This window comes from Monodelphis domestica, chromosome 7, assembly GCF_027887165.1.
Source record: "Monodelphis domestica isolate mMonDom1 chromosome 7, mMonDom1.pri, whole genome shotgun sequence".
NCBI classification, from domain to species: domain Eukaryota; kingdom Metazoa; phylum Chordata; class Mammalia; order Didelphimorphia; family Didelphidae; genus Monodelphis; species Monodelphis domestica.
This window is the reverse complement of record NC_077233.1, coordinates 104,947,284-104,966,119: the sequence shown is the minus strand read 5'-3', so window position 1 is coordinate 104,966,119 and position 18,836 is coordinate 104,947,284. Positions and strand designations below refer to the sequence as shown.

General features: G+C 31.7%; 1 protein-coding gene across 1 annotated transcript in view; it reads right to left on the bottom strand.

Moving 5' to 3' along the window:
- LOC103094424 (RNA-binding protein FUS-like) overlaps nucleotides 1-18,282 on the bottom strand; it is an 81,598-nt gene extending 63,316 nt beyond the window's left edge. Inside the window, exon 1 of the mRNA XM_056806279.1 lies at nucleotides 18,178-18,282. Coding sequence (XP_056662257.1) covers nucleotides 18,178-18,282 — 105 coding nt within the window. The remainder of the gene's footprint in view (nucleotides 1-18,177) is intronic.
- Nucleotides 18,283-18,836: the final 554 nt, after the last annotated feature.

Below are 18,836 nucleotides of genomic sequence, written 5' to 3'. Positions count from 1 at the left end.
ATTTTGGGTAGGATTATCATTTTTATTATGTTAGCTCATCCTACACATGAGCAATAAATGTTTTTCCAATTATTTAGACCTAGTTTTAATTGTGAGGAGAGTGTTTTGTAGTTGTGTTCAAATAGTCCCTCAGTTTTATTTTGGCAGATAGAATCCAAAGTATTTTATATTACCTAGGGTGATTTTAAATGGAATTTCTCTTTCTAACTCTTGCTGCTGAGATGTGTTGGAAATATATAGAAATGCTGATGATTTATCTGAGTTTATTTTGTAACCTGCAACTTTGCTAAAGTTGTTAATTATTTCTACTAGATTTTGATGGATTCTCTAGGACTCTTTAAGTACACCATCATATCATCAGCAAAGAGTGATAGCTTGGTCTCCTCATTACCTATTTTAATTCCTTCAATTTCTTTTTCTTCTCTAATTGCTACTGCTAGTGTTTCTAGTACAATGTTAAATAATAACAGTGATAATGGACATCCTTTTTTCACTCCTCATCTCATTGGGAATACTACTAATTTATTCCCTTTGCAGATGATATTTGATCATGGTTTTAGATATATACTCTTTATTATTCTTAGGAAAGGCCCATCTATTCCTATAATTTCTAGTGTTTTCAATAGGGATAAATATTGTATTTTGTCAAAGGATTTTTCTGCATTTATTGACATAATCATGTGATTTTTGTTGATTTGCTTGTTGATATGGTCAATTATGTAGTTTTCCTAATATTGAACCAACCTTGCATTCCAGGTTTGAATCTTATGTGATCATTATGAAAAATCCTTTTGATCACTTGCTGGATTCTTTTTGTTAGTATTATTTTTAAATATTTTGCATCTATGTTCATTAAGGAGAGTGCTCTATATTTTCTTTTTCTGTTTTTGACCTGCCTGGCTTTGGAATAAGTACCATATTTGTGTAATAAAAGGAATTTGGTATAAATGCTTCTTTGCAAATTATGTCAAATAGTGTGTATAATATTGGGATTAGTTTTTCTTTGAAAGTTAGATAGAATTCACTTTTGAATCTATCAGGCCCTGGGGATTTTATTCTTAGGGAGATCATTGATTGTTTGTTCAACATATTTTTCTGATATGGGATCATTTACATATTCTATTTCTTCTTCTGTTAATCTAGGCAATGTATATTTTTGTAAATATTCATCCATATCCTCTATATTGCCATATTTATAGCCACAGAATTAGGCAAAATAGTTTTTAATGATTGCCTTAATTTCCTCTTCATTAGAGTTTAGGTCTCTACTTTCATCTATGATACTATTAATTTGGTTTCTTCTTTCCTTTTCTATTAGAATGAGCAGTACTTTTTCTATTGTATTTGTTTTTTTCAAAATACCAGCTTCTTGTCTCATTTGTTAATTCAATAGTTCTTTTACTTTTGATTTTATTAATATCTCCTTTAGCTGTTAGTATCTGTAATTTAGTTTTCATCTGTGGATTTTAATTTGTTCTCTTTCAAAATTTTTTAATTCATGCCCAATTCTTTGACCTCTGCCCTCCTTAATTTGTTAACATATGAACTCAAGAATATAAATTTCTGCTTGAGTACTGCTTTGGCTGAATCCCATATATTTTGAAAGGATGTCTCATTATTGCTATTTTCTTCAATAAAATTATTATTTCTATGATTTGTTCTTTAACTAACTGGTTTTGAAGAATAGTATTGTTTAATTTCTAATTAATATTTATTTGACTATCTAAGTACCCTTACTAATTATTATTTTATTGCATTATGATCTGAGAAGGTTGCATTTATTATTTCTGCTTTTTTGCGCTTCTTTGACATGCTTTAATAATCTTTGTGAATTTACCATGTGCTGCTGAAAATAAGGTGTCTTCCTTTTTGTCCTTATTTATTTTTCTCCACATATCCACTAACTAATTTTTCTAAGATTTCATTCACTTCTCTTACTTATTTCTTAATTATTTTTTTGTTTCTTGATCTGATAGAAGAAAGCTCAGGTCTCCCATTAGTATAGTTTTACTAACTATTTCCTCCTTTAAATCCACTAGTTTCTCCTATGGAAATTTGGATTCTATACCATTTGGTGTATATATATTGAGTATTGATATTTCCTCATTGTCTATAATACCTTTTATCAGGTTGTAATTACCTTCCCTATCTATTTTAATCATATCTATTTTTACTTTGGCTTTGTCAGATATCATGATTGCAACTCCTGCCTTCTTATTCTCAGTTGAGGCTCAATAGATTTTGTTCCAGCTTTTGGTACTTATTTTATGAGTGTCTACCTGTCTCATGTGTATTTATTGTAGACAAAATATGATAGGATTTTGGTTTCTAATACACTCTATTTGCTTTTGTTTTATGGATTAATTCATTCTATTCACATTCAGAGTCATGATAACCACCTCTATATTCCCCAACAGTTTGATATATTCTCTTTGTTTTGCCCTTTCTTCTTTTGCTATATCTTTTTAAATCAGTGGTTTGCTTTTAATCAATCCCCCTAATTCCCAACCTTATTATACTTCCCTTTCTTTCCACTCCCTTTTTGTTCTCTTCTTATTTTTTAGAGTCTAAGTTCCCTTCACCCCTTCTTTTCCTTCTTTTTTGTACTCCTTCTCTCATCCCCCCTTAGTTTTTCCTTTCTCACTTTTCCTGTAGTGTAAGATAGAATTCTATACCCCATTATTTGTAGATGTTCTTCCCTTTCAGAATTTATTTCACTGAAAATAAGGTTTAGTATTTCCTATTAGCCCTCTCTTCCTCTCCTCCTTTTAATAGTATTCTTGGTTACCCAGTGATTCTAGCACACTGGGTCTGAGCCTAATGCACTGACTCTGTAGGTGGGGTTAGGGAGGGTAGATCAGCTTGCATTTATGTCAAAGCTATTTAACCCCATTAGAGTGTGGAAATGCCCAAATCCCATGTACATTCAATGCTGTGCCCTACTTTTGAGTCCCTTTGTTCTTATGAATTCCATTTTTTTAGCTTTTTGAGGTACTCTATATTGGTAGGTGATGAGGAGAGATAGATTCCTGTGTCTAAACTGCAGCCATGTTGAAGAGGGAGTCCTCTATTACTGGATTCTTAAGGCAAAAACAAAAAGAAAACTAGTCACAAAATGCAGTTTAACATATAAATATATAATTAGTAAATGAGTTAAACATAAAAATTAAAATGAAAAATTCCTCTGTATGAAAATATTTTTCCATTATTTTTACCATAATTTTCCTTTTATACATAGATTTTGATTAAAGCACTTCTTTATAACTTGCCCTGAATCCTGCTCTCCAGAGAAACAGTTGTAGTATTATTCTTAGATTAGCTGGTTTTAGGAGTTCCACACCAAAATGTTTTCTGACTGTTTCTCCAAACTGTCATTCTTTTTGCTGTAATGTTGCAAACCTAAAAGAATGAAAGAATACAAGGCCTAATTTTGACTTTCTAAGAGCCTCGATCAGCTAAAAAATTATCTAGGCTTCTCCCTCTGGGTTCTCTGTTCTAAAATCCCTTGTTTCCTCCCTCTTTGACAGAAAAGAAGAAAGAAAAAACAGTTAAGTAGGATTCTGCTACCAAAGGTCATAGAACCCCCTGTGAATAGATTCTATCCTGCAAGGTTATAACTATTCCTAACTTCTTAAAATTTTTTAATTGAAACTTTTACAAGTTGCTTTAACAAGAGAATTATTTTGCAAATTATCTAATAAAATATTTGTAATTATTACGTAATATTTTAAATAATATTCTACTTGTTTTAAATTAGATTTACATTTATATAAATTTTAAAACTATTCCTTATACTTGTTTTTGAAATTGCTTTTCTTCATCTAGTCAATGAGAACAGAAATGTGGGAACAAACCAAATATTTTAGACCAGAACCTAGTGATTAGATAAAAAATACAAAGCAAGAATTTAGAATGAGCAATAAAATATCAAAGGTTAGTGATACAAAAAAATAAAATCAAAGAAATAATTTAAAAAAACTGCACACAGAAGGGTTGAGACTTCTTACTACACCTATAAAAATGGATTGAACAATTAGGACTATGATTGATTAATTAGAGATATTATGGAAAAGATAGATTGGTGTTCGATGATCTCAGGCCAGATTATAAATGCCCAAAAGAAGACAAGGCATGACATTACTAAAGGTCACAACTAGGATCTATCCCAAAAGTAATTTATGGTACCAAAGGTTTTTAAATTAAGTGTTCTTTAGAGCACTTGGGATTGGTTGGGATATAGTTAAAATGACATGGTCTATGTTATTAGGGAGATAGCTTTAATATAAACAAGAAATATGTAATCACAAAAAATGAACTGGATAATTTTAATAACATTCAATTGGAAATCTTTTGAATTAACCAAATTAACGGCACTGGGATGAAGAGGGAAAGTATAATCAGAAAAAATAAACCTCAAATATATTTTTCAATTCAAATATATTTTATTTTTCCAGTTACATGCAATAATAATTTTCAATATGTGTTTTCCCAAATTATCAGAACCAAAACCATTTCCTTCTCTCCCTTCCCTCTCTCAACTCAGAGGTGATAAGCAATTTGATCTAGGTCATACATGTATTATCACAAAAAACACACTTGAATATTAGTCATTGTTTAAAGAAAATATTCTTATAAAACCAAAACCTCCAAATAAAACCAAAGATACACTGATATGAAAAATAGTATACTTTGATTAGCATCCATCTGACTAACAGTCCTTTCTCTGGAAATGGTTAGCATTCCTTGTCATATGTTCTTCAGAATTGTCCCAGGTCATTGCATTGCTGAGAGTAGTCAAGTTTTCACAGTTGATCATTTTACAATATGTCTGTTATTGTGTATAATGTTCTTCCAGTTATTTCACTCTACACAAATTCTTATAGATATTTCCAGCTTTTTCTGAAATCATCCTCCTTATAGTTTCTTATAACTCTGGAGAATTCCATCACTATCATAGACCATAATTTGTTCAATCATTTCTCAATTGATATATATCCCCCCAATTTGCAATTCTTTGCCACTACAAAAAAAAAGCTGCTATAAATATTTTTAAAGTAGTTGCTTTCCTTTTTTAAAATTATCTCATTTGAATACAGACACAGAATTGGTAATAAAAAAATCAAAGGGTGTGCACAATTTTATAGCTCTTTGGACTTATTTTCAAATTGCCCTCAAGAATGGTTAGATCAGTTCACAACTCCACCAACAATGCATTAGTGTTCTAATTTTGCCACTTTCCCTCCCACCTTTTTGGTTTCATTTCCTGTTTGTTTTATTAGACAATATGATTATTGTAAGGTAGTACTCTGTATTGTTTAAGTTTGCATTTCTCTGATCAAGAGTGATTTAGAACATATTTTTACATGATTATTGATAACTTTGGTTTCTATATCTAAAAATTGCTTGTTCATCTTTTTGACCATTCATCAATTGGGGAATGACTTTTTTTCTCATAAATTTGATTTAGTGCCCTATAAAATTGAGAAATTAAAACCTAATCAGAGAAGTTTGTTTCAAAAATGTTTTTCCCATTTTGTTGTGTCTCTTCTAATCTCAATTACATTGGTTTTCCTTGTACAATGGTTTTTATTAATTTGATAAAAGCAAAATAATTAATTTTACATCGTATAATGCTATCCCTTGTTTCATCATAAATCATTCCCTTCTGCAAAGACTAGCTAAGTTAAAATATTCCATGTTCCCCTAATTTACTGACAGTAAAACTCTATAAATAAGAGAATAAGAAAAATACAAATAAAAATAACTAAGGTTTTAGCTCTCATCCAACAAATTTGAAAATGTCTGGAAATAGGAATAATCTTAATTTGTAGTGAATGTGAAAAAACAAACATATTTTGATACAGTTTTTAGAGCAGTAAATTGGTTCTATCATTCTGGAAAATAAATTGGAATAATGCTAAAGATGTTACTGAAATGTCAGTGTCTTCTTCACAAGTATATATACCGAAGGATGTCTGTGACAAAGAAATATTCTCATATTCCAACTATTCATAACAGTACCTTTTATTCTAACAAAGAAACTTCAGCCCAGTGGAATACTCAACTTCTCATGTGTATGACTAGAGACTGTTCAACTCTACACCTTTGTTCACACTGACATTTCTGGCAGAAATACAAGAAATCCTACTTATCCTATCCCAATAAAGTCTTCCCTTATGGCACCAGTTGAAAATTATATTTCAATAAATTTTTAAGCATCAAAATGGGAAACCATCAATTGGGAAATTTTGAAACTAATTATTCTGTCTGAGTGTGATGGAATGCTAGACTTTAAAAAACAATGAATATGATGAATCTTAAAAAGTATGGTCACACTTGTGAACTGTTTAACAGAAAAGAAGAATCAAGAAACAATATACATAATTATCACAACAATTTATCTAAATAAATACAGATTAATATAAGTATAAAAGACAAACATAAAATCCATAAGAAAGTTGAAGGTAAATTCCCTTTGCTTTTTGCACAAGGGGGGACAATTTGACATAGACTACTGAATATAATGTTAATACATATTAATGTTGGCTAATTTTGCTTATACATATGTATATATATATATATATACACACATATATATCTTGCTTTTAGCCTTTGCCTCTTCCTTTTATATTACATACAGAAGTGTGTCTTATTTCTAGTCAATATTTGTGAGTGTGTGTGTGCGTATTAAATATACATAGTTAAGAAAGGGTTAAGCATAGATAAAAATGTTTAAAATTTCAAATTTGATAACTTAGAAAATGAAGGCAACTTTAATATGAAAATCATGGAAGAGAAAATGGTATGGGGAAATATGAGTTGAATTTCAAGTGTAAGTAGGGGAATATTAGGCAGCCAAAAATGTATAACTCAAATACAAATGGAGAGTTGAATCTGGAATGATAAAATTGAGAATAATCCATAGAGAAGGGATGAAATTGCCAAGTAGGTGTGCAAAGAGAGAAAAATGTATGCAGTTGAGATAGGGCATGATCTTATTTAATATCTATGTTTAGCTAGTAAAGGAAAAGAAGTGAGACTGCCAACAATAGAAACTTAATAAATTCTTGCTAATTTGACTTGTGAAAGAGGAACACTAAATGGTAAGAGAAAAAAAACAAAATATTGCTTCTGTAAAGGACTTGATTTTCAAGAAGGGTGTAAATAACAGTGTATTATGATACAGTGAAGGCAAGGAGTATGATGCCTAAAAACAGATCCTGGGAGGGGAAAAGAAGCTGACATATCCTGTGTTGGAGGGATAACTCATAGTGAGGGCCAATCAGGAAATATCTTGGACCAACAATGTGAATGGACCAAGAACTAGATTCAGAAGTGGAAATCAAAGGAGAAACTTAGGCAGAAAAGCAAAGTGGGTTGAATTGTTAGGTAAATTGTGTAGCCTTTTTTTTCCTTTGTAGAATTTGCCTTCATTTTTTTCTTGATTATCAATTGATTACATTACAATTTTTAATATAAATTTTTTGACATTCTGAAATCCATGTTTTCTCCTTCCCTTGTACACCTCCCCATTCCCTAAGAAGGCAAGTAATATGGCATAGATTATACATATATTATCATATAATCCATATTTCCCTGTTCACCATGTGTTGAAACAAGACAAATATTGCTTACAACAGAGAAAAATTCATGTAGGATTAAAAGGAAGAATGATATATATCAATCTGTTTCCAAACTCAGTCTGCTTCTTTTGTGGTAGTGGATATCCTTTATCATCAAAAGTCCCTTGTAATGGTCCTAGATCTTTTACATTATAGATACTAGTTGTCATACACAGTTAATTAATTAATTCATTATCTTTGTTAAAGTGATGTCTTGGTTCTGCTCATTTCATTTTACATTACTTCATATAAATCTTTACAGATTTTTTGTATTCAGCTTTTTTTCATTTCTTATGAAGTCTTTCTCATAACACCAAGACTTCCCCCATGACAGAGAGATCTTTTCCTTTGTATTTTTTAGTGACACTATTTATCTATAAGTCAAAGAGTATTATAGTTTCCAAGAAATTAAAATTATGAGTCACCCAAAGGGAAAGAAATAAGTACTTGGTTGCTGTGTGTTGACTGTCATATATTAAAATAAGAATTAATTGAAAAAATAGGATAAAGAGGGCAGACTGATCATATAAAGGGAGCAAGAGATAAACAATAAAATCTTTTATGCTCTGTTATTGTCCACATAATGTTAAGAAATCTAGAGGAAGGCTTTCACAATACAGAGTAGACATACTTAGAGACATCTAATACCTCTTGTCCTAATTAACTCATATGGAAGAGGAAGTGGATATTTTCCTCTCTTTTTGTATGTATTTTTGGAGAGAACAGTAGAAGTTGATTCATACATTTATAAAAATTTTATTAGGTACTCACTATGTATAGAGTTCTATATTTGATATTGAGGGAAATAGAAGGATAGTGTATAATTGGAAATATATCAAGTACATAAAATCAATGATTCTGCCTCCCTCCTGGCTCCCATAAATCTAGTCCCTTTTCTGTCTTTCATAGTATAGCAAACTTTCTGTAGTCCTGGCTACTGATTAGGTAAGTGCATAATTACATAAATCACATTAATTGGGCCCTGATTCAAGGACCTGTTATATGTTTATTTTTCCTTTACCTTGATTTTTTACACACAAGATTTTGATATTCTATATTTCAACCAGAAGTTATTTTTTTTCTCTTTTATTTGGATTTTTTGATGTTTTTGGTTTCTCTTGCCAATTGATTTATATACCTCAAAACTTAGCCATGTATCCCTAAGTGCTCCCTGTGATTTTCAACATCTTCTTCAGAGGGGAATGTATTATTATTCTAAAATTAAAAGTTTAAATTCTTTTGAGAGTAATTTTAGAATAAGAAACATGCTACCTCTCCGAATCCAGAAAGTGAATTGTTTGGAGAAGGTACCGTGAAGATGACTACACAGACCACACACTGCACCAGAAGATCCAGAGTGAACTTTGGGACCTGGTAATTGAAACTGTGTGGGGTTGGATGTATTTGTTTTCTATATATACTCATGCCAAAGGGGACTGCCCCCTAATTGGTCTTTTGTCAATGAGCCTAGCAATCATTGGTTTTCTTATTTTCCATTTTATTCCCAAATTATTATAATTTAAACATTGCTTATGTTTACAAGATCCATTGGAGAGGCTAGTCTTTCACCGGATCTCAAGGGGAATATATAATTGAAAATCTGTTACCCTAAAAATGACATTTCCCAGAAGCCCACTGACTTACTGTGATTACATCCTTCCTGTAGAAAAGGGATATTAGGTAGTAATACCTAAACTCAGCTGCTTTCTTATCCTGGAACAGTGCTCTGCCATGCAAATCCACTTATCACACTGGCAAGCTCCATCCAGTTCCTCTATTTTGGGGGATAGACCTAGACACATTGAGCATCCTTCCTGATTTGGTTATGATCCTGGTTTATAGATTTTGTGACCTTTTCTCTTTCTTCTCCCATTTACCCACCTCCCCAAGGACCGCCTTTCTCTTACAAATATATTGTGTACCAAGTGCTTAGCATAGTCTCTGACACCTTTGTTGTTCATTACTTTCATTTAAAATTTTCTTGTACAGCTACTAGAATGTTTTACCATTTTATTCTCTAATTCATTTGTATATGAGGAAATTGAGGCAAATAGGGCTAAATGACTTGACCAGAGTACTAAGTATCTGAGACTAAATTTGAACTCAGGTCTTTCTGACTCGATATCTGATTCTCTATCCACTGCTCTACCCAGCTGCCCTTTATGTTTTATCTTCCATTAGGACTGCCTTTTTACTGGCATTTATTTTACTCAGTGCTTCAAACAATTAATGGCATCTAATAAGCCATTAATAAATGCTTGAAGCTTGCCTTCCTTCTCTTTTTATTAACAAACAGTTTAACTTAAAATTTCAAACTTTCAGAGATTGTAACCACAGAGCGAACAGTCTGGAAGATTATACTCTTCCCCTTCTGAAAAGATACAGATTCATTGTGTTCATGCTTTCTTATAGTTTCATTATTTCTTCCACATATATAAAGACCTAGTAGGTGACAGAAAAAATAAATGACAGAAGAAATCTTTTTTCTTTAAAGAATCGGATTTTTTTCACTTTTACTTTAATAGGGAAATAGCAATCAGATATATGTTTAATATGGAAAAGGGGGAGGTCTAGTTATTAAAATTTTTGGAACTCATAGGTAATGAAATTCAGTATTTTAGAATATTTTCTATTGAATTATTATCTAAAGATTTAGAATCTGAGAGAAATACCTATGGGATACATCAGAAAAGACCAGCCAAGTAATAGAAACATAAAAATGTCAAGAGTGCTAAAATGTGGAAGTGTCTAATTTACTGAAGATCAGAAACTTCATTCTTATGATAATAACTATTTTATCATGTACTCTGGGAAACTTTCTTATGGAAATCCATGCTGATGGAAGAATATTCTCAGTAGAGTTATACAATTTATTCTCTCGGCAAGAAGTCAGAGTCTACCTTTATTGCTCTTCCTGAGTTTAGAAAACAAAGCCCTTCTCCTGGGTTCTTTGTTATTACTCCTTTTGAAAGATTTTACAAAGAAAGATTAGGGCATTTCAGCATTTTCAAACTGAGTAATATAATCACCATTTTTATGAGTTAAGGAAACTAATACAATACACTTGAATAAGAATGAAGTTGATTAAGGTTAATATTACTTGAGGAAAATGACAACTCTTTAAACTATCTTTCTTAAAAGAGAAAGGAAAAAGTCATACATAAGAATAAGACATGGGAGCTTCTTGATAAACTTATTTTGAAAGGCTTTCCAACACTGTAGAAGAACTGATAGCATCTGAAAACAAATTGAAGGATACCATTCTTCACTTTATTCCTCCATGAATTTTTTTTTCTCTAGAGTAGTAATATGTATCTTCTTTCACAATATGGATATATGTATAATATGAAAATACATGTACAACCTATATCATATTGCCTGCTATCTTATCAAAGAAAAATATGGTGGGATAGCATCACTGACATCTCATTGGAAAGGTCATTTAAGAGATTTGAAAACCTAAAAGCTATATACATTTTGAATTTTTCAATATTTTATGTAGCATTGGAAGCTTCCTGTGAACAAAAGACAATGATTCTTTTATGCCATTTTAGCTTCCTGAGACTCAGTTTCCTAATCTGTAAAATCAAAATAAATACTTTTATTTCCTGTCAAGTTTAAATAATTCAAAGAGATTCTGTCTGGAAAATGATGACTCTACCACTCATTAGATATGTTACTTTGGGCAAGTCACTTCTCACTAGACTCAATTTATTTCTTTTATAAATTGGAGTTTGGGGGAAGAATTTTTAGGCTTAGTGATCTTTTAGCTGCTTCTCACCTTTAGGGACTACAAATGTTAACCAACATCTAATGCCAAAAAGCCCAAATTGTTGTTATTCTTATTTCCCCAAAAAGCACTTTATAATATGTTGTTTGATTCCCCATTTTGATTGGTGTTGATATGGAAAAAAATATGTTTTCAAATGGTGCTCTGACTGCTTATTTTTATCAAAAGTTAGCTTGTTTGAAGGAAATTATGACAGAGAAGGAAAGAGAATAATGCACACGTTAAGAATATAATGAAGTCTAATTAAGGTAACTAATAAGATGCTCTGTTCCTTAATACCTTTATCCAGGGATAAATACTCTGAATTAGTTACAGAATCAATCAGGAAAGAAAAGTTGTAAATTAAGTGTGACTATTTGTTAGACAACTGTATTGAATCAATTCAACCAAAAGAAATAAAAAAGTCTAAAAAAATTCAGATCATTAAAATACTCCAAGTCTTTGAATAAAAATAGAAAAGAAGATGTACAATAAGATGTACTATGGTTGTTTCAACCAGATGGACACCTTACTAGTATTATATATATATATATATATATATATATATATATATATATATATATAGTTGTAAGGAAAGTAGTGACATTTTGCAGGGAAGTGGAATGAGGCCAGCAGGAAGATTCTAGAACTTTGGAAGAGATTTAGGTATTGATCCACCTACAAGACCATGAGATCAAGTCTGGATCCTTTTGAATCTAAGACCTTCCCTGGCCCTAGCAAATCCTCACATAGACACTTTTCCTTAATTCTATCAAAGAGGTATATAGCGGAGCGTTAGTTAACATAGGGGATTGTAGATTTAGGTTGGGGAGATATAATAGAGTAGGGAATTTCTAAGAAGAAATGCCTTTGCAGGGATTATTAGATTTGGTGGGATAGATATATTAAATATTAAATTAGATTAGAAAATCCCAAATCCTCTTTCTACCTTCTTTTATGTACTAAAACCAACCTGTTAGTTGTTTATATATTTTGTCTGTGTTTATTAGCTTAAGGTCTGCTTCTGTCTGCCCTGAGCTTGGCTAGTCTTCCCCAAACCAGATACTGGCCCTAACTATCATACCTGAACCTAAAAGTTAAGTCAGATAATATTTATAAATAGTATTTAGTTATTTCAATATACATATGTTTATATATACACATACATGCATTCAGGCACATATATGTATGTGTATTATCTATATGTATCTATGTATGTTCAATGATCTCAGACCAGATTATAAAAGCCCAAAAGAAAAAAAGGCACTGTGTGCTCAAGGTCAGCAGTCCCAACTATGATCCACCATAGAGGTATTTTATGCTATCAGAAGATGCTAAAAGAGGAGGATGGAATACAGGTGAATAGACTGGTCTGTGTTATTAAGGAGATTTCTTTGCTAAACAAGAGATAGAAGTGATCACAAAAGATAAACTAGATAATTTTAATCACAGGAAATAGGAAATCTTTTGCATTAACCAAATTAATGAAGCCATTATGGGAAAATTTAATCAGAACATATAAGCCTCAAATAAATTTTTCATTTCAAAAATATTCTATTTTCCCAAGTGCATGTAATAATAAAATTCCACACATGTACAAGTTTCAGAGCTCTACTAGGGCCTCACTCTTTACATCAAGAAAAGTTTATATAAAACCTTAGTGGAACTTCATGAGGACTCCATCTAATCAGGAGCTGCAAGTTATCACTTTGTCATTTGTATTCCTGAAGCTGAAGCCCGCTTTTCTCTGGATTCCATATGTATCATGTATCACTTGAAATCAGAAGCATCAAAGAGAGAACTACATTGCAGACTATGGAAATTTAATCTTAATCTATTTTCTTTTTGGCACGCCAAAATGACACTTTTGATTTTAAATCCAAACCATACTTCTGCACTTCTGACATGCATTTCTATGAGGTGATATACAGAGTCTTCCTTCTTCTTATCTACCATGCTTGGTAATATTCTATCAAAGCTGTGCAGCCATTTATATGGTGACTTCTTGTGTCCAGAAATCCTAACTTGTCCAGAAGTAGGTTAGAGTCCTCTAGTTCAGAGGGGCTCAGGGAAAGAACATCAGGAAGACATAAATTGGAGTAAGAGGAGGAAATAAGGATATCTTGCCTTGGAATTACAAACTGAGGAATGAGCAAAGAGAATGTCAAGCTTGTGTATGTAAGATCTGACTTGTGGCTGGCATAGCTAGGCTTGGGGAGGTGGCTAAGAGAGCAGCTGGCCACATGTGGTTGGTGACTTTTCTTTCTCTAGCCTGCCTTTTATTATTCAATAAATAATTACAAATTAAGATACAGTCTCCACAGAATATAAATCATAACAAAATGATGACCATGAGTCTGGAGTCTGAATTCTTTTTTAAAATCTTTTTCCAAGTTTTTCTCAAGTAGTGGCATCTATAGAGTAGAAATTATTTTTAAAATTTGTGGTTTCCTGAGAAACTCACTCTATCAAAGAGTAGCTTTGGATGAGATGAAAATTCCTTGAATCATTTTCATGTCAATTACTTGTTAAAAGGCCTCCTGTATGCTTATGTGAGTTTGTCAAGTTCTTTTTGGTTGGAGAGAAAAGAGGAAAGTCAGCAAGGAAAACCAATAGTGAAGTTGGAAAGAGAAGCAAGGTTAAAGGAAGAAAACAGGAGTAGCTAAGTTTTAATAATATAGTAGTAAGAGAGAAAGATAACCATCAGTGCTTTTTTTTTAATCCTCATTAAAACACAAAAAGACACAAACACACACATCTACACATACAAAGTAAGCTGTTTTTTGGCAGGTCATATGGACCACATAGTCTCTCTCTTGAAATACTCAGGGAAGATGTTTGAAATCCATAGAAAATGGGAACCTTAAGACACAGAAGTCAAAGGAAAAACAGTTTCTGTTTTACTTATTTTTTTAAAATGGGAAATACATACAATAAGTAAGACCTCTGTCCGACAGGCTGCTCATATCGTGGGAACAAGGGCTACTGCCAATAAAGCCAGGAATGACTAAAAAAAAGAAAGGCAAGCCATTAGCTTTTATAAGAAATGGCTTAAAGCTATGACTACACCAGCTAGAGAACCCATTTGGCCTCATTTTAGATCATTCATCTTTAAGACATTGAAGGAGTTATAATTGGCTATTGGGAATAGAAATCCCAAAGAGTTAGAATGATATCTCTGGGAAGTCCTCTTAGAGGGTCAATATGTTATATTCTAGAAGGCTAGGTTATTGAGCCATAAGTTATAAGAGAATGAATTGGGAGTTTAGAAATATAAATTGGAATAATAATAGTGCTTCTCATGATAATGACCATAGAGCTCCTCAGAGGAACTGTAGTCATATATTCAGAAGTTTTTTGCAATTAATTCATATATAATATAAGCATCCGGTCTTGTCAAGCTCTGTACCTGGCATCTCAGTGGTAGATGTATGTTCTGCTTTATTTTTTTCTCACAGTCATATAAATTCTAGTAAAATCTTTGTAGACATGGGCTCACTTACCTAAAGAATATGTTCAAGACCCCAATATTATTCTTTCAATTTTACAATAGCATTTAGTTATCATTTTTAAAGCTTCTATATTATTTCTGTATGTAGATGATCTGCTTTTAGTGTCACCAGACACAGAAACATGCCAGAAAAATAGAGAACATCTCCTCTTAGAGTTCTACCAGAGGATCTACAAGGTATTCAGGTCAAAGATGCAATGGAGCTTTCCAATGTGGAATATTTAGGTTTTATTTTAACTGTAGGAACACACTCTCTCCCCTTTCAAGATTACACCAAATCTGACAGCTTCCACACTGAGGATCCAGAAGGCATGGAATATGCTGTTCTGGAAGGCAAAGGGACTGGATTTATGAGCAAGAATCACCCATCAAAACTGACTATATTCTTTCAGGGTAAAGTATGATAATTTAATAAAATAGAAGATTTCAAAGCAATTCTGAACAAAATACCAAACTTAAAAGGAAAATTTGATATTCAAATACAATATGTAAGAGAAGCATGAAAAGGTAAATAAGATAGAGGAAAAATTAAGGATTTCAATGAGGTAAATTGATTATATTCTATTGGGGAATATATCTATAATTCTTAAAAATTGTTTTCATTGCCATAGTAGTTAGAGGAAGTATATATGGCCAGAGCCTGTGATAGTAGGCTGTTTAGGATGATATGTAAAAAAAAAACAATTAGATGTAGAAAAGAGAATTGTACATAGAAAATGGGAAGAGAGGAATAAAATTGGATAAATTATATCACATAAAGAGGCAGGAATGGGGAAAATACTATTGCTGTGGAGGAGAGAATAAGGATGGTGATTAGATTCAGTGGGGGTATAGAATTCTATCTTATTCTATAGAGTAGAAGGTAAATAAGAAAGGGGATGGTAGGGAGGTGAGTAATATAAGGGAGGGAGAAATTGAGGGTTTATTTAAATACTCTATAAAGAAGGCAAATAAGGGTGATGATGGAAAGGGACTAATATAAGAGAAGGGGAAAAGGGGCAGTGATTAAAATCAAAACACTGGTGTGGAGGGAAAGAGTGAAAGGAAAACAGGAAGGATTAAAAGAGGAAAGCAAGATGGAGGTGAATACATAGATGGTAATCAAATCTGTGAATGTAAATTGGATGAACTCACCCATAGAATAGATTAAAAAACAGAATCCTACCATCTGAGGAAGGTAGACATACATAGAGTAAAGGTGGGAGCCTGGAGCAAAATCTATTGGACTTCAATTGAGAGAAATAAAATCAGGAGTAGCAATCATGATCTAAGATGAAGCTAAAGCAAAAATAGATTTGATAAGAAGACATAGTAACATCTTGACTATGAATAAATAGCAGTACTTAACATATGTGCACCAAATGGTATAGCATCCAGATTTTTTAAAGAAGAAACTAAAGAAGCTTAAGGAGGAAATAGTAAAGATACACTAGTGGTGTTCATCAACATTCACCTATCAGAACTAGATAAATCAAACAAAAAAAAAGAAAGAAGTAAGGTAAGTGAATTAAATTTTAGAAAAGTTAGGTTTAATATATATCTGGAGAAAATGGAATAAAAATAAAAAGCAATATTCCTTCTTTTCAGCATCACATGATATATATAGAAAGATCGACCATGTACTAGGGCACAAAAACTTCACAACAAAATGCAGAAAAACAGAAATAATAAATGCAACTTTTTAATATCATAATGCAATAAATTATGATCAATAAAGTTTCTTGGAAAGGCAAATTAAAAATTAGTTGGAAAAAATAATCTAACTCTTCAAAATGGGCAAGTCAAAGAACAAATCATAGAAATACTTACTGATTTCATTGAAGATAATGACAATGAGGATACATTCAAAGCACTATTCAGGGGAAATTTTATGTTCCTGAATGCTTATATCAATAGACAAAAAGGAGATTGATGAATTGGGCATGCAACTAAAAATACCAGAAAAAGAATAAATTAAAAATCCTCAATTAAAGACTTAATTAGAAATCATAAAGATCAAAAGAGAAATCAATAAAATTGAAAGTAAAACAATTATTATTATTGAGCTAATAAATGATTAGGATCTGGTTTATGAAAAAAAAGAAACAAATAAAATAGAGTATTGGTTAATTTGATTTAAAAAAGAAAGAAGAGAATCAAACTATCAGTATCAAAAAAATGAAAAGGACGTTTTCACTTCTAATGAAGAGAAAATTAAAGCAATTATTAGGATCTATTTTGCCTAATTGTATCATAATAAATCTGATAATCTTGGTGAAGTGGATGAATATTTACAAAATATCAATTTCCTGGATTAATAAAAGAGGCAATAGAATACTTAAATAATGCCATCTCAGAAAAAGAAATTGAGTAAGATATCCATGAACTTCCCTGCAAAAAAAATCCTCAGGATCAGCTTGATTCACAAGTGAATTCTAATACTTAAAGAACAATTAATCCCAATACTATACAAACTATTTGTCAAACTAAACAAAGAAGTCCTACCAATTTTTATGACACAAATATGCCACCGATATCTAGCCCAAGAAGACCAAAAACAAAGAAAATTAAAGACCAATTTCCTTAATAAACATTGATGCAAAAATCTTAAATAAAATATTAGCAGAGACTATAGCAATATATTAAAGGATTACTCACTATAAACCAGGTGGGATTGATACCAGGGATGCAACCTGGTTTAATAGTCAGAAAACCATCAACCTAATTGATCATAACAATAAGCAAACTAATGGAAATCACAATAATCTCAATAGATACAGAAAAAGTCTTTGACAAAATACATTATTTCCTATTGAAAACACTAGAAAGTATATGAAAAAATGGACCTTTCCTAAAAATGATAAACCATATAATACTTAAATCCATCAGCAAGCATCATCTGAAATGGGGGTAAGTTAGAATCCTTTCCAATAAGAACAAGAGTGAAGCAAGGCTGCCCAGTATCACCACTATTATTTAATATACTGGAAATGCTAGCTTTAACAATAAGTGTTGAAAAAGAAATTGAAGGAATTAAAGTAGCAAGGAGGAAACTAAAGTATTGCTCTTTGTGGATTAAAAAGCTAGTTGAAATAATTAATAACTTTAGCAAAATTGGAGGATACAAAGTAAATCCACAAATAATCAGCATTTCTATATATTCTCAATAATTATCAGTAGCAAGTGTTAAAAGAGAAACCCCATTTTAAATCACTCTAGATTTGTGGTCATGAATATATGGTATGTGTGCCAGCAGGACCATCCAAAGCCCAATCTCTAGGCAAATGAACCATTACCACAGCACAGACTTCGCCAGAGTAGGCAGAGTTCATTACTAAAAAGCCAAAGGGATGGAAGTCCATGTTGCTTCCATCCACCTCTCCAAGTGCACCTGAGGACATTTCTCATATCACCTGCCTCTCTAAAAGGTTCACCATCACTGCTCTCAACAATGTAAAATGATTGGGAATCAAATTGCCAAGACAAAAAGCAAAATTATATGAACACCATTACAAAATATTTTAAAACAAATAAATTAGATGTAAAAAATTCAAAAAAATCTTAAATATTCAAGAGTAAGCTGAGATAAAATAATAAAAATGACAATATTACCTAAATTGTTTTAATTATATATTGCTGTGCCAGTCAAACTTCCAAAAACTATTTTAAAGAACTAGAAAAAAATAATAACAAAATTCTTCTGGAAAAAGGAGAGGTCAAGGATATGAAGAAGAGTTAGTTAAAAAAAAAGGATGGTGGTAAAACAGTGACCATCAAAACAATCTGCTACTGGCTAAGAAATAGAAGGATGGATCATTGGAATAGTAGTAGTCTCTTGGAAGCCGAGAATGATGATTGTCTTTGTGCATTATCATCTATTGATGTACCCTCATGTGGCTATGAAGTCCAAAGACTGAGGTGCATCACCATAGGTCTTGAAAAGGGTAGGCAGGGT